The following is a 16,997-nucleotide window of genomic DNA, read 5'->3' as shown; positions in this document are numbered from 1 at the left end:
TAAATGTTCAAAAATTTGTTTGGAGAAGGGTGCTTTTTCAAATTTGTCTCAAACACTTGTTGACATTGTTTTTAAGTGAAATTTGCCGGAACTTTGGCAAATTTAGTTACATTTTGGACAGAAATCATTTCAAAACTGTAGAACATTATTAGTAGGCCTATAATAAATATCTGAGGGTCATTTTGTTGTCAAATTTGGTATATTTTTTTAGGGGGGGGGGGTCATTTTTATTACAGAATCCCAGCCGCATATCCTTCCTCGATCCAAAACCGAGAACCCCCACCTCCTGGCATTAAAACCCATACACCCCTATGGAAGACATGACTTAATAATCTCCCACACATTGGGTGTAGATTTCAAATGGAATCATCCATTCAGGTAATCCCATTTGAAATTCACACTCCCTGTGTGGGAGATTTAAGGACATGGCATCCATAGGGGGTGTATGGATTTCAACTAGAACAGCCCATACAGGTCTTGGTTCTTCATGAAAAAATAGCAGCACAAACACAACTGAACAGGGAGGCTAGCTACTTTAAAATTCGGCAAATTCCTTGACACATTTAGGAGTATTTGAAACATGTAGAGGATCCTCGTCGTAGTCGTCAAAATTACTTGTATCGTCGGCGCTACGCACTTTGGGTATAAACGGCGCCTCAACCTGTAGGATGGAAAAATGAAGAAAATAACGGAATACATGGTTAGAATGAGTAATGAAGGTAATCCTATGGCAAGAATTAGATTAGGTGAGAAAAAACCCCTGTTAGACAGATGTAGGGTCGGTCAGAAAAGCTTGATTTAAGAACAAAATTGAATTAAAAAAACAAGTCCAGTCAAAACCTAATCCACTTCAGCTAAAAACACATTTTTAATCTGGATCAGGTGGCACTGCAGAACAGGTTTTTTTGGGCGATTTGAAAAGAAGAAATGCAGAACTTTTTTTTTTAAAAAAAGAAAAATATTTTTCGGAAAAATTCGTGAAAATCAGATTTTTTCTCTCAAAATACCATAAAAATACCAAGTCTGGGATAATAATAAAAAAATAAATCGCATTTGTTTTCAAACCACTTGTGAGCTTTGAGACAAACCTTTATTTTTTTTTGCCTTATATTGTTTGAAATGGTTATAGTTGGTGTATATGTCCAGGGGAGGGGTGTGTGCACTGGGCAGGTAACTGTTCCTTTAAAACAAATTTAAATGAGGGCATACCATACTTGCAACAGGGAGGTTCTTATCTTATATTGCACAGGTGAACTACAAACAACATTGTTTTGTCCATCTCTGATTTACCCGTAATAAGGTTAATTTTTAGCTTGTACCGGAGTCAGTCAATCGGTTCAAATGGCTGTTGTCTTTAATTGCCTCCTGAATACCGCATTGGCTGTAATAAACGCTCCCCTCTAATAAATTGAAAATTGACACAAATTTCCATGCCATAATGTGTGAGTAAGCAAAACTTGCATCAGGTCATGCCAGTCATGTCAGTGGTGATCGCTAAATTGCATGGACAAAACTTATTATGTGTACATCCATATCAAAACGATGCACTTGTCGGCTGCTACATGTGTCTCATTTCACATAATATATCTAGGAATAAATACCAGACTCATCTCAGGTGGAGTTGACTTCAAATCATTCTCAAGTCATGTGGTAAAAAGAATGTTCTCTGTATTCCTAAACCTTGCTTGGGGATGATATGAAGTGACCTCCACTTGATAATAGTGTATTTATTACAAGTTATTATGTGAAATGAGACATGTAGCAGCCGACAAGATGCATCGTTTTGATATGGATGTACACATATAATGACTCAAACTTCCATCCATTTCATTGCTTTCACTAATTTCATCGGATTCTTGCTTAATGAAGCATTACGGGTGTAAGTTTGTTGTATTTACCACAAAATATCATTGTTATCGTGGGTACCGCCATCAGTAGTACTATTAGGTAGTCTAAAATACCTCCATTATACAGGAGCACCATCAGGAAATTGAACCAGATTTTAAAGTTTTTTTCACTGAAATTTCACGCCCCCCTTTTGGAAAAATGCAATCCCCTGGGGCGTTTATTATAGACAATACGGAATGTAACTTTCAAACCATCACAATAAATATTTCTGATGAAGCTAGACAAACAATTCACTTTCACATCTGGTGAAAGCTCAATCACTCACACAGGGAACTGGTTAAACCGGTAGTGTGATAATCAACGGTATCCTCATAGAAATACTATAACTTCCCATCAAGAAAGCTTATCTACTTATAAATTCACTTTCAATTATAAATCGGAGCAATGTTTTCAGAAACTTCTCAGGTACACTAGTTGCACTACAGAAGAAAAGTTTCTCCAAACCCCTGCTTGATAACAAATTTACTTCAATATTAACTAAAGCGGCCCATACACAGTCAATTTGATTGATCAATATTGGGGACCCTAGATGCAGGATTGGATACAAACTATTTCTCTTCAATATTATTGAAGAGATCTAATCTAGTTTGATTTTATTGACGGTTGGACAATAAAATCAGTATTGATGTTTGTGTGTATAGTGCACAATGGCAAATTTTGTATCCACTCTTGTAGTACGGTCTTTGATATTGATAAATCAAATTGATCTTAAATAGGCCACATATATACTTCAGACTTCAATCAATCGGATCATCTTGGTCAGAAAAGTCTTCAAATACGTACAATCTCAGGCACACACACAACTTACACTACACAATAAAGAGAGCATGAATCGCTATTTAAATTCCATTTCATTTCACATTTTAATTTAATGTGTTCTCCATATAATTCATATCAATTGTCACAATCTCAAAAAAAACCGTTCAAAATATGAAGTTATAGACTTTATTTGTTTTCAAGACACTCCAGGGTGAGCCAATCAGAAACGTCATTACACTTATAAAACTTTATTAAAGGGGTGCGACTGGATTGATAGCCTCATCAACATCAATCATTTTTCTTTATCAGTAAGAAACGTGTATATACCTACTAACACTATTAAATTATAATGAAAAGGCTACAGACCAATATTCATCCTTGATAGAACATGTTTTACAGAACTTGATTAATGACTACTCTATTCACATAAGCAAGATCCAGCTTTAGGCCCCCCCCCACACAGAATTGAAACCAGAGAAACCATACTCTGCCGCCATCTTAATACACCCTTGGGGCAAAAATTGGGGATATTATATTTTCCTCGAAATGCACCCACAACTAATCGGTGCTTGTGCGCAATAATTAGACACACTTAACAGCGTGACGCACTGACTGCCTCTAAGGAAAGATGCAATGCGTTATTGTGCGATTGTTTTCATTTGTTTTCCCGTACCGTTTACAAGAGCCCAAATACCCTTAATTTTTTCCATAACTGACTGCGCTATTGCACATAGCGGTATACAGAATCCTGGTTCTCCTTATTAATTCTGTGATCCCCTCTAAAACAAAGCATTATAAGCAACTGCTAATTAAAAACAGGTTTTTCATAATAATAGGTATATAATCTAAAATAGGAACTTCATTTCTGATTGGCTCACACCGTACATCCATCAATTATAAACAAAGTCCACTAACTTGCTCTTCGATATAATCAAGATTACAATTTTAACAATACATAATGAAAAAACAACAAATCATGCGACTCCAAAATGGAGTCATCTTCAACAACTAATTTCTGAAGCTATTTACTAAGTGTTAATGAATAATATGAATTCAAACAGCGACACTGTTTTGAGCAGCACAGTGCAGCCATTTTTACAACATTTCATACTTTTTTTGACTACACATTTTTTGTGTACTTTTGTAGTTTTTTTAGAAAAAAAAAGAAAACATTTCATTGATTGATTGATTTACTGATTTAGGAACAATCTACATTTACTTCCTCGTAATAACATGAACTGTAAACAAAATAATTTTGGAAGGTATTTATTATTCCCCTGTACATTATCGCGCCATGAAACCCTTATAACCATTTAGGCGGTACTATATAACTGCCACCCCAATCACAACAACGTTAAGTGGAGTGGCAAGACCTTTTGGTATATATACTATAACATAACATTGTGAATTATCCCCCTGTACACTATAATTGACAATATAACATGAAAATTCTTACAAAGGTGGTACTATTGCCACCCCAATTACAATCTTCAGATGCCACCTCTGAAGTGGCAAGACCGTTATGTTTATACCAACTCATTCACAAAATTGCTATCCCAATCACAATATTTAAGTTGCCACCCCTGAAGTGGCAAGACCTTGTGGTGGTAGTGTTTAGACTAACTCCTTCACAAAATTGCAGAGTTTGGATTTTGTCATGCTGTACATCATATACCCATTGAGGTGGTGGTAGAGATGACCACCTGACTGGTGTCACTGCCCCTGCAGACCTAACTGCCACCTTCAAAGTGGCAAGAACAAATCAGTATTATGATGGTTGGCTTCGGTAAAGTTAGCTGCAATGGCCACCCAAAAAAGTTGATTGCCACCTTACAAATAGTAGCAAAGGACTTCACTAAGTTGTAGGCCTGGTCGCCACTGCAAAGATGGCAACAACTTTCATGGCTACTTTGATATAAATTGAAAATAACGGGCAAGGTTGGACTCATAGTATTAGGTGATCAATGGTAGACCTACATACAGTAGTAATAATAGTTTAAATGGTTAAGTACGACTTGCTAACCCCATCCACACTACATTCACAAAAATGTAAGACAGTGGCCACTTCCTAGGTGGCAAGGCCACTCTTTGTGAAAATGAAGTGGCCAGATGTGACCCGCTTATCAGTATCACATCTATTATGTTATCACGCATACATCAGACGCATTATGATATCTGATCTTTGAGTATATAGAATGGAAAAATTGTTTCAAATATAATGATCATCCCAGCATTGTTGGGATTTACAAAATTACTTTCTAGTTTATCGTGTGTTGCAGTACCCAGCATACTGAACCTTAATCCAACAATCAAGATCAGCCTTTTTCCCCACATCTCAATATTTCATATACAGTACATGTACATTGTCTAGTCTTCATCAAATTATGACCGCAACCATGCTGGTTTAAAGTATGCACAAAATTCTAGCACTAGTATTTATCTTCAAACACAGCCTGTGGCTGAATGCGGTCATAATAAACAGACTTCAATGGAGACTATACCCTGGATCGACTACATGAGATACATACATGTAATGAACAAGCACACATGCATACATATGGTCAAAACATGCAGTGTGTATTTAGTGGGGGGGGGGGGTTAAAAATATATACAAACGCATGGTTGTAATATGATCAACCAAAATTAAGTAGGCAAAAGGTACTTGCCCTACATGCAACATGCTATTCCAGTTGAAATCCATACACCCCCTATGGAACACATGACTGTAATCTTCTACACAGGGAGTCTGAATCACAAATGGGGTTACCTGTATGCGCGACTCTCTTTGAAATCTACACCTGTGTGGGAAATTAAGGTCATGTCTTCACTAGGGGGGTATATGGATTTCAACTGGAATAGCCCGATGGTGCATCCACTGTATTATCCTCCTAGAGAATGCAATGGGGTTACCTGAATGGGTGAAATTTGAAATCTACAACCCCTGTGTGGGAGATTAAGGTTGTGTCTTCCATAGGGGGTGTATGTATTTCAACTGGAATAGCCCAATGGTTCAGCCACTCCTGTCATACACCCTCTGATTATTTTGAGAATGTTGCTTATGCACAGAATAAAGCGCAGATTGTGGGTGGTGTATGTTGCGTATGCACAGAATAAAGTGCAGATTGTGGGTGGCGTATGTACCTTATTGTAACACTTAACGGGTATATCAACACAAATTCACCTCGCCAACTGTATATGATAAGATAACACACCGGTACTATGTATTTGCAGCACACCTATAGATCTGGTATTAAATTGACTTAATACTTTGAAAGAATTAATGTTTTTGATATTACAACACCAACCGCACCTACTGAAAAATTCCTTCCTCTATAGACGAATCCGAGCGAGCACTCTCGAAAGAGCGCCCTCTTACATCGCCGCCATTACGGGGGGCCATTACGGGGGCCATTTGTGCAGCATCGGCATAGGCAAACAACAACAATACTTTGGATATGCTTCTCTAAGTTCACTTCACTGTCACCATCATCAAATTGCCATGGCTGCTTAGGCAGATGATGTTCGAGACTGGCCAAAACTAGAATTTCAAGGTAATTTACTTGTCAAAAAAGTGAATTTATGCATCTTTTTTTCGCTGTAGCGTAGGTCGAAATATTGTAAACAAAAGTTTATTTCGTCCGTATGAAAAGTGTTAAAAAACATCGGTCGCTCAGCTCTGGCTTAAAGAACCGGATACAGGTTTATTGAAAATAGTTTTAACTTTTAAGTAGTAGGCCTATAAAATATCGCAAAATTTTCATCAGAAGTAGAGTTTTAAACTTTTAAAAAAAATGCAAATGATGAATGCTTTTAATTAAGAAGCTACAAACGAAAGCTAACGAACAAGGAAATTATCGATCTTTGACTGACGATTTTCTTCGGCGAGGAATTGAAAGTCCGATGCGGTAGGCCTACTTTCCGATAAGGCCAATTGAAAATAAATAACGTCCCCGCCCGATTTTAGAAGATTTTCAAATATTTTTGTTATTTTTTCTTCTTTGGTCTCTTTCTTTGTTTCTAAAATTGTTGCAATGAAAAGACATGTTTAGAAGTTCTTGCTTACCATTTATAAACATGTAGCCTACACGCTCTTCAAGCTAGGGGTAGGCCTAGGCATAGGGCTTTGGGGAAACAAAGAGTATTAGGGGCCTTCCCGTTTATGTGTTGCCAAAGCCTTTGCAATTGCAATTTTACACAGAAATGAATTGTAAAAAACAATATATAGGCCTATAAATAACAAATAACAAGGGATTGCCTCACTGATTTTTGAAAAAGTCCGGACGGCAAATCTTTGCAGGGTTAGACTTCATGATCAAAAAAATCCATGACTTCCCATGACTTTAATTAAAGAATTCCATGACTTTCTCTAGTAGGCCTAGGGCCTATATAATGCACCAACCATTTTCATACAATTGTACTATTTGTGTACTTCGAAACCCTAACCATGCTAAGGGGCACTCTACTTTCAAAATATGCATTAGTTCAACCACCTTCACGTTGAAAACTGGCATTTATTTTTTCAAAACAATTTTCAAAGAGGGAGCCTCTTTCAAGTTATAACACTTTAAAAAAAATGTCCATGTTCCCATATTCAACTATGCACGAAGCATTTTTAAAACTTTTGCACTGGCTTTAAGTTACATGACTCATTGCATAAACTAACAATTCATTGATTCAGGTGGACCACCCACCAGAAGCTATAGGCCTAACATCGGGTTTTGTTAGGGCATGTTTTCAACAACAACAAAATAGTGCTAATGTTGATTAGAAAACTCTGTATGCCTACTGGATATGTATACCAGTTGTCTAGTCTATGCATGGTTAATATTAATGTCGGAAATTATCTTGTAGGCCTATTACTTCTAACTAAATACCTTCAGACGACAAAGCATGTGTAGCAGTTAGATACCCCGGGATAGATAATTAATAAAAAATAAGTGCATGAACCATCTGAAAGTCTGAAGTAAATGTGACATGATCAAGGGGATGAGTCACTTATCGGCAATTTTCAATTAGAAGTTTTTGCATCATTTTCTAGCTGTTTACAAATTAATGCTACATTTTGATGCAAACTCCATCAAAATCGGACGTCTGTTTACCGAGTTATGAGCAATTTATCAATGACTGAAAACAATATAAAACAAAAGAATTTGAACACTGTTTTTGCCAATATCTCAAAAACAATATTAGCGACATCCGACTCATTCCCTTGATCATGTCACAAATTATTTCGAAATCATCTTGTAGGTCTAGGCCTATATTAAACGCGTTAAATAAAAAAAAAGTGCGTGCATGATCTGAAAGTCGAAACGAAAACGATGTCGGAAATCATCTTGTAGGCCTATTATTTACGCACCAATAGAGCTAAATAAATTTAGTTAACTAAATACCTTCAGACGACATAGCATGTATTATAGCAGTTAGGCCCTAGATATGTCTAGTTAATAAAAATATTAATGTGCATGAACCATCTAAAGGTCATCTGAAAAAGCTAATTTAATTACCATATAGGGCCTAGGCCTATTTCAAGTGTCGTTGCTGTCGCATCCGTTTTTAAAGGCAGTAGAACCCTTAGTAAAAAGCTAGTACCGGTACTGAATACATTATAATTAATTTCAAAAGCACATGATTGTTTAATTAAGTATGAGAAGGAATCTTAGGACCATACCCTCGTAGGCTAATCTACATTTAACGATCAGAAGATTTGAGAGAAACTAAATTTATAGCGCCGCAGGAAATTAATAGGCCCTACTCTAATCTAAACAACAACTAAAGTATCATTGCGTCAACATTCATTTGATCAATACTGATGTCGTATACCAATTTGCAACAAAAACGACATCATAAGACATGAAAGGTTGACAGGGATATGGTAAAACGACATTACTAACAAAATTATGGTAAAACGACATTACTAACAAAATTATTAGACATGAGAGGTTGACCGGGATATGGTATTATTTCGGAAATCATCTTTTAGGTATATTAAATTTAAAAAAATGAATGTGCATTCATGCGTGATCCGAAAGTCGGATCACAAAAACGATGTCGGAAATCATCTTGTAGGCCTATTATTTTTCCACCAAAATAGCTAAATAGTTAACTAAATACCTTCAGACGACGGAATAGTGGGCATTGGTGGCATAAATTTCTGTGCATAATTTACCCTATCAGCAGCAGGTGCTGGCCGGTAAATGCGTGATTTCACTTTCCGATTTAGAAAGTAGGCCTAACAATCGGAACAGATTTTAAAAACACGAAAAAGGGTAATGAAAAAGCTAATTTAATTACCATTTTTGGTTTAAAATAATAGTAATCAGAGAAACTTTTTGGTGGAGCAAATTGTGAAATTCCATGACTTTCAAGAGATTTTCTGAATTCCATGACTTTGCAGGCCTGGAAAATGAAAAAGCAAAATTCCATGACCCGTACGAACCCTGCTTTGCTCTCACCAAACGTGTTACGTTTTTTATTGTAGGCCCATGGGCCCGAGTATAACCTATGCTTCGTTCGATCGTTTATTTGATAAATCATGAATGAATCCCACCTCTAGATCCCTCACTTGAAGTTAAACCTTGTCTAAAATAACACTACCAACATGCCAATATCGGTTGTGAGAGCCGGCGAGTTATGCTAGGGTCGGCCACCCGTGTCAATGCCGAGTAGGCCTGGCAACCAAAAATAAATGACTAGTCAGGCCCGTAGTCAGGCCCAAGGCCTAGCATGCCAGGCCTAAAGTTGAGCATCAATATAATTGCTCAAAAAACGTTCCGACCACAGCTCCTCAAAAATCATGAAAAAATTGTAGTATTAACCTGATTAAAATAGCTTAAAACAGATGAAAAGTGAACATACAGCGTGCACGTGAACTTGAATCAAGCGCGAAATGGCCCCCGGCAATGGCGGACGCAACAGCGCCACCCACGGTTGAGGAGTAGAAACAGCTCCCGTCGGATTCGTGTATAGGTACACCTGGCTTGGTTAAAAACATTGTCTTAGTATATATGTATAGAACATTTTTAATACAATAAACATACATTTATAAAAAATGCACTAGAGATGGATATCTACATGTATACCATGATACATGGTGAAGCCAAACATTGGGGATATTGATTTCTACTGTAGTATAAGAAACAACTGTTACACATGGTCCCATCACAACCCACAGTCCCACACGGAGCAACCATTTAAACAAAGACACAAACAAACATGTGAAAAAAAATGGTCCTGATTCAAGCTCTAATTAATGAATATCAACAATGACACATATAACTGATTATCAATAATCTATAACTGATTATCAATATACCGGTACTATTATCAATAATCAATTACGGATACATTACTGGTTCACTAGAAAATACACTTTTGCTTTACAACAGTAGATATATACACTATTGATAAACCAGTTTGTTAATGGTCAACTGGTATAGATTTACAATAATGCACCCATCAGTTGTACTCCATACCCCCCCCCCAGCTATTGGGACAAACCTTTTTAGCAAACCTCAAGTTGGTTTTGTGGAATTTTGTCCCAATGGGGGCATTTGTTTCCAGACTCAACGTCAACTACTGATCTAGGTCAGGTTTGCCAGACCAGCAACGAGCTGCTTGCCCAAATCGAGCATATTTCGTAGCTTTCACCCAGATTTATGATCATTTCCATTCCCAGAGGAACAAATGATTAACTCCTGGACACTACTGGTCATCTAACAGCATGACTAGGCTTTAAACTATTTATGGTCAGACTTGCATTTGCAGACGATCTTATTAATACCCTCCTTGATTGGTTCAAAATTGGACACAATATTAATTTTGGCCAATCGGCAGGTAGTTCTCATTGGGTTAGAGAGAAACCGAGGCGAGGCATTTCCCAAGAACCCAAATGCCACAGGAGATTTATTCAAAGTTGGGAGTAGATGCTGCGCGAGAGAGGTTTGACATTGGTTATTTGTAGTGAAAATGGATTAGAATGTCCTCAAATTGGTGCTGCATTCAAGACTTTTGACCCATTGGTCCCTTCCCAGTGGTATTGCACAACATGGCAGTGAGGGAAAGAGGAATGGGTCTTTGCAAAGGACTTTAATCCAATGGCCACCCTGTCCTGCAGGGATTTTGCCATATATCTCTGTACTGTGAAATACAACTGATCCGTACATTATCCTTTCTCTAACTAATTAGTACCAGAATTGGGCAAGTGCAATAGCTGCCCTGTGAGCATTTGGCAATTTACACGCAGTATACATATTGTACTCATCTACACATGGCAGCTATTGCACTTACCTACTTCTGGCACTAAGCAGTCGATTTATCCAGCAACAACTACCTAATGCTGTTCACAATTGTGACAGATCTCAAATCCGCACAATTCACAGGGGGGGGGGGGGAAGAGATGCGACACATAAACATAATGCTATGTCCACCTAATGAATAGTTTGCGGTACGTGAAACATGGGGATTGACCTACATGTACAGTATGGTTCAGTACAAAATGAAAAGAAAGCGCACAGCCATGTGTTGGGAGTGCGTAAATATGGGGAGGGGGTGTAGGGGGTGTGAGCACACATATAATCATCATGCAATGTTTTTAAGGAACAGCCCATCAATCTAATCCAAATGGTCAATAGTCTGAAAATGGTAGAGTTAAGGGCATTTTATGTTAAGCTTTAGGGTTAGCATTAGGGTTAGTTTTAGGGTAAGAGTATACAAATACAACATGTTTTGAGGGGAAGTAGTCAAAACTACTGGTCCCGAGGTGTTGGATGATTTGACTACTTCCCGACGCGTCAGCGGAGGGAAGTAGTCAAATCATCCAACACCGAGGACCAGTAGTTTTGAATACTTCCTAAATGGAACATGTTGTATTTGTTTTACTATACCTCATAAATATTTTCACTATAACGGTAAAATCGTTCAAACAAAAGTCAACAACACACCAGTCAACGTGCCGGCCAGCATGGTAAATAGGCCTAAGCTTAATATTTTGCTTACCTGATTTTATTGGAGGATTTTTGTTCAATCAATTTACATTTTGACGTATATTATTCTAATTTTCTTTTTAACATTCCATAAATAGCATTTTGTTTCATAAAATGTCAAATTCGTGTGTTATTATCCATCGGTAATCTCAGCAAAATAACTGCAGCAGACGCCATTTTCACGATAAACGCGTCTGCAGAATCGCCGTGGTGTAACATAATGCTACGTCTGAAGGAACGGTGACGCGCAGGGTCGAGACACCGTGTGGTAGTAGGGTGCGGAAGTTTTACTACTTCCCAGCGTGCGGCGTAATTGCACAGGCGCGGTGAAGTAGTCAAAATACCGTACTCGGACGCTGGCGTTATTAACCAATTAGATGTCTGGATTACCTAATAAATATTTATGAGGTATAGTAATAAGGATTATTGTCAGGGTTATGTTTAGGGTTAGGATTAGGGTGAGCTTTAAGCCCTTCTACATGTCTTTGATATATCTTGAGGTAAAGGGCTTCTTCTACAAACAACATGAGACTACCGGAGTTTGGAGACTTCATATTATCATTAAACATAAGACTACCGGAGTACCTGTTGATAGGGGGTCTTCAGTCTAATATTTCATTTTCATTAAAAAAATTTTTTTTTTAAATTGTGTGCAACAATTCCATTTTGTACTGAACACACTGTAATGATGACAGTAATGCAAAAGGGCTGTTCCATTTGGAAACCAGACACCCACTGTGCAAAATTTTTGAATTCCCAACCAAATTCAACAGTGTGAATTATTCCAGATCCACCCATTTCCATAAGTGGAAAAGGTGTGAAACTTAGGAATTCCAACCAAAAATGTCTAATTTTTGGCCAAATTGTACAATATTCAACTGGATTTGATAAATATTTCAACAAATTGGAACTAGCACACATTTCCAGCTGGATTGACCATCAGATGTAACTGGAATTGAGAAGGCAGTGAAATCTTCCACAGGGGGTGTGTGGGTTTTAAATAGAACAGCCCAATAATTTGGGTAATGTATTTGGTATCCCTACAGGCACACTCAGTACACATAATATATATTATTATTACATACAGTATATTTATTAAGGCAGCTTAGGTCCTTAAGCAGTGAAATGGGTTATAACATGTAAACTACGATGGGCATACACTAACGAAGCAAGAAATCTTACTGACAAGGTAGGGTTACGGTCAAGTCATGCTCACAGGCCTTGGTATTTGGGCATAGTCCCCTGAATCAACTAGTTGTGGGGTGCTTGTCTTACCTATCCAGCACTACTCATATATATTTTTCACTTTGGTGAAGAGAGCCATTAGTGGTTAAGTACCTTGTCTAAGGGCACAATGCACTAACAGGAATTCTACCAATTTGGGCTACTAAATAACTGGATTGATTAAAAGCGACCCAAATTTGAGCATTCAGGATGTTTTGTTGTTTGTCTAAAAACTTTTGCCAAAGCACTGAGCAACTGTCATTAGCACGTATAGTAGCTAGGGGCACATGTGCACCAAACTAGTGTTGAGACAAACCTTTTTTTTATTTATTTACAGGATTACGAGACTAGTCAGATGATAATACTATATTTGGCACACTCCCTAACGTCAAGTATGTTCAAACCAGTAACAACATGTATCAAAAAACAATGGAGCTGTTTATAGTTTTTATCATTTGAAAAAACTTTTGGTGGGAATAAGTTACAAAAAGAAAACTTGAAAAAGTTGATCTTCCGTGCGTGCAGACATTACATTAAATACCGAAACAGCAGACGACCGAAACCAGCAAATACCAAATAAGCAACCACAAACATGGAACCAGGTTATCTGTATGTACACATGCATATCGGAGGTCTCCAGTGGCAGTGCGGGGGATTCTTTCCCCAGTTCCCCCCAAATTCCAATAGTCCACTTTGGCACCCCCAAGAAATGCAGGTGCCACCACTTAATCCTGCTAATAATAACTTGTGTAAATTGTTTTTGAAATTACAAATTCTTTCATTACAAAATCAAAATGCCACGTGTTGGATTTGTTCCCTTCCGTGCAACAGGTTCAGTCGATAGCAACAGAACTTTTTCCATCTTGAATTTGTTAAGATGAGCCAATATGTATGGGAAAAATAGACTTGTGAAGAAGAAATAATTTGGTGTAATGTAAAGACTTCATACTTATGCATATGTAACAAGTATGATTTGCACTATGTTAAGTGTGCTTCCGCATTTTCCTTTACAAAACTACAAGTACAAGGGATGAAAAAAATGGCCCAGAAGTGAACTAACTGGCCTAGTAGTAAAATAAATGGCCCAGGAGTGACATAACAAATGGCCTAGTAGTGACATAATAAATGGCCCAGTAGTGACATAAATAAAGTTTTAATTTCAAATAGGGTTACTTGAATGGGCGACTAGTTTTGAAATCTAGACCCGTGTGTGTGGAAGATTAATGTCACGTCTTCCTCAGAGGGTGTACGGATTTCAACTGGAATAGCCATAAGACTTACCTTGAATGTGCAATCTGTAGGCTAATATGATACCGAGACAAAGTGCACCTTTTTCAAATAGTGAATCTTAACAGTTGCAGGCGAGGCAAAAGGATCAAAAGGGCAGAGTGAAAAATTCTTTTGTGTATCATTGAGAGGAAGGAGAATTATAGTTTTTCGTTCATACAGGCCAATGACTGCATTTAAATATTTTTATGCGAAGGTACATCATTTTGGGCTATTTCAGTTGAAATCCATACACCCCATATGGAAAACATGACCTTAATCTCACACACAGGGGGTGTAGATTTCAAACAGTCACCCATTCAGGTAACTCCAATTTGAAATTCACACCCCCTGTGTAAGATTAAGGTCATGTCTTCCATAGGGGGTGTATAGATTGCAACTGGAATAGCCCAATATTAATTAGCTAGATAAACAATGGTACCCTATACTTATGTGTACTTATGGATGGTAATCTTTTTGAACAGAAGTTTTTAAACTTTCAAAAGTATACTGCCGCTGCATACTACATTGCCTGTCTTGTATATGAAACTAAACTACATTTCAAGAGATCATTTCTCTTAGGACCACAATTAACTTAATATGCGGAACAAGAATGGGATAAAAATGAACAAAAAATGCTTAAAATTATGTTGTCTTTCACCAGGAGACAGTGAAGACGTGAGCAGATTTTGTACATCATTTTACTACACGTTTCGTTAAAACTACAGTCCGCCATCTTGGAAACAAATTTGCGCTCTACTTTGTACACTACCATTATCATTCGCTATTGAAGTGATGTAATAAACTACCATAGTAATAGGTTCAAACAATTTTTGTTTACATCGCGCTGCACTACAAGCAAGTTGCACTCATCACCTGTGCCTGTCTGCAATCATAGATTGAATACAATATCGCTCTGTTTAATGGTACTTATCTTACAGGTGCAAGTGATCAGTATGATATGAATATTCTATACTTTGACATCTATGGCTGATAGAGGTACCGCTTGAACGTGCTAGATCACTTTGACAGCGAATAGGTTCGGAAGTTCGATATTGTGGTTCTCAGAGAAATAAATACCTTCACAAAGGAAATGCCTGTCATTCAGGGATATACATATACCACCGCCAGCACCTAAAATTCACGCCCTATTTACATCCATCCTTCAGCGGTCCAACCAACACCCGTTTTTGTTCGATTGACAAAAAAAATATGATAAAACTTTACAATAAATTTCAACTAATCATACAATATAATCATCGTCATTGTTCAAGACATATTACACATTTTGTTCACAATCTACACAAATAAATCTATGAAATTATACATATATGACAGTGTAGTTTACGGTAGAATTTGCCTTTATATTCCTGCTTCCTCTAAATGGGTCATTACAGTTGAAATCCATACACCCCTAGGAAAGACATGACCTCAATTTCCCACACAGTGGTTGTTCAAATGGAGTCACTCATCTAGATATCCTCATTTGAAATTCACACACTCCCTGTGTGGAAGATTAAGGCCATGTCTTCCATAGGGGGTGTATGGATTTCAACTGCAAATTGCTAGTGTAGATCAATGTATTGTATGATGCCAGATCTGTTACAGCCCTGCCCTTGCATTTTCTCTAAGGACAGTCTTAAGTGCAGATGTCAATGGGCCAGTGTAGCTCCATGTAAAAACCTGTATTGGACAATATAGAAGGCCCAGTACAAACAAAGCCCCAAACCTGGCTTTGTTTCTCCATTTAGAGATCACACTTGTGATATTTCTTTTTTTTTATGGAGCAAAATTATCTGCATAAGCTTGTATCTGAGCCTATAAATAGCCACCCAAGGCATACCCAATACCCAACACACCTTAAAAAACTAGAACAACTCCAGAGTGTATACCTCATGGAGACCTTTACTTTTTGGGGGCAATCAATTTACAGCAATTTCTAATGCCCTTTGGAACATTTTTCCTAATGGAACATTATTTTGTGCCTCCACAAGGAAAATGATCTCCATAAGGTTGCTTCTAAACCCATAATTGGCTCCAAAGTACATTAGCGATAAGATAAAAGGCAAACTCTACCGCAAGCTACATGAGGCAGCCCAATCGGCAAGATTAACAATAATTATCAGGTAGTTAGGCACCTCTTATTAGCAAAGTTTCCCATCCCTGCTTAATCCACCTGTATCTGCAAGGACAAAAAATAATAACAAAGAAACAAAACTAAAAGATATATATTGCACCTGACAGTACAAGCTGTTTATCAATAATTTCAACCCCTGGTGTGGTCTGTCCTAAATGGAGAGGATGCATATAATATGCACCTCAAAAGGTCCGACTTGACAATAGTTCTTTTTTGTCCTGAATTCATCCAGAAATACATTTTCCGAGAGATACAAGAACATGAAAAAAGATAAAGGGGGCGACCCAGAGTTCACAGACCGGAGCGCCCATCTTTTTCGAAGCGATTGACCAGACTCCTCTGTATAAATGTTGCTGCGGGGGATTGCTACACCTCTTCCACCGTGAGTCTGTTACCTCCCCGGCATTGAATAAATCTGGTACCCATTTGAACACATGGGTGGGGAGAGGCAATAGGGGTGAAGAGCATTGCCTAAGTGCACAACACGTTGATGCCGCAGGGATTTGAACCCACAACCTTGAGCTACAGGATTATGAGCCAATGTCTTTAGATCGCTGCACCACCGTGCCTTACGCAAGTTTATAATATCCTCCATTAAAAATGCTACATTTGAGGAGAACAAAATTGAAATCGGTTTGATGGTAAAGGTACACAATAATAGAACAGCTTTGTCATTTACATCAAATAAGTTGAGAAAAAAGAAACAAAAGTAACATATACCT

General features: G+C 37.7%; 1 protein-coding gene across 1 annotated transcript in view; it reads right to left on the bottom strand.

The window, feature by feature from the left end:
- Positions 1-213: 213 nt before the first annotated feature.
- The window catches only part of LOC140146187 (uncharacterized), a 224,846-nt gene continuing 208,062 nt past the window's right edge, over positions 214-16,997 (bottom strand). Inside the window, exon 18 of the mRNA XM_072167962.1 lies at positions 214-661. Coding sequence (XP_072024063.1) covers positions 657-661 — 5 coding nt within the window. The 3' untranslated portion in view covers positions 214-656. The remainder of the gene's footprint in view (positions 662-16,997) is intronic.

The sequence above is a fragment of the Amphiura filiformis genome, chromosome 2 (genome assembly GCF_039555335.1).
Source record: "Amphiura filiformis chromosome 2, Afil_fr2py, whole genome shotgun sequence".
NCBI lineage: Eukaryota > Metazoa > Echinodermata > Ophiuroidea > Amphilepidida > Amphiuridae > Amphiura > Amphiura filiformis.
The sequence above is the reverse complement of the archived record's forward strand: the minus strand, read 5'-3'. Positions and strand labels throughout refer to the sequence as shown.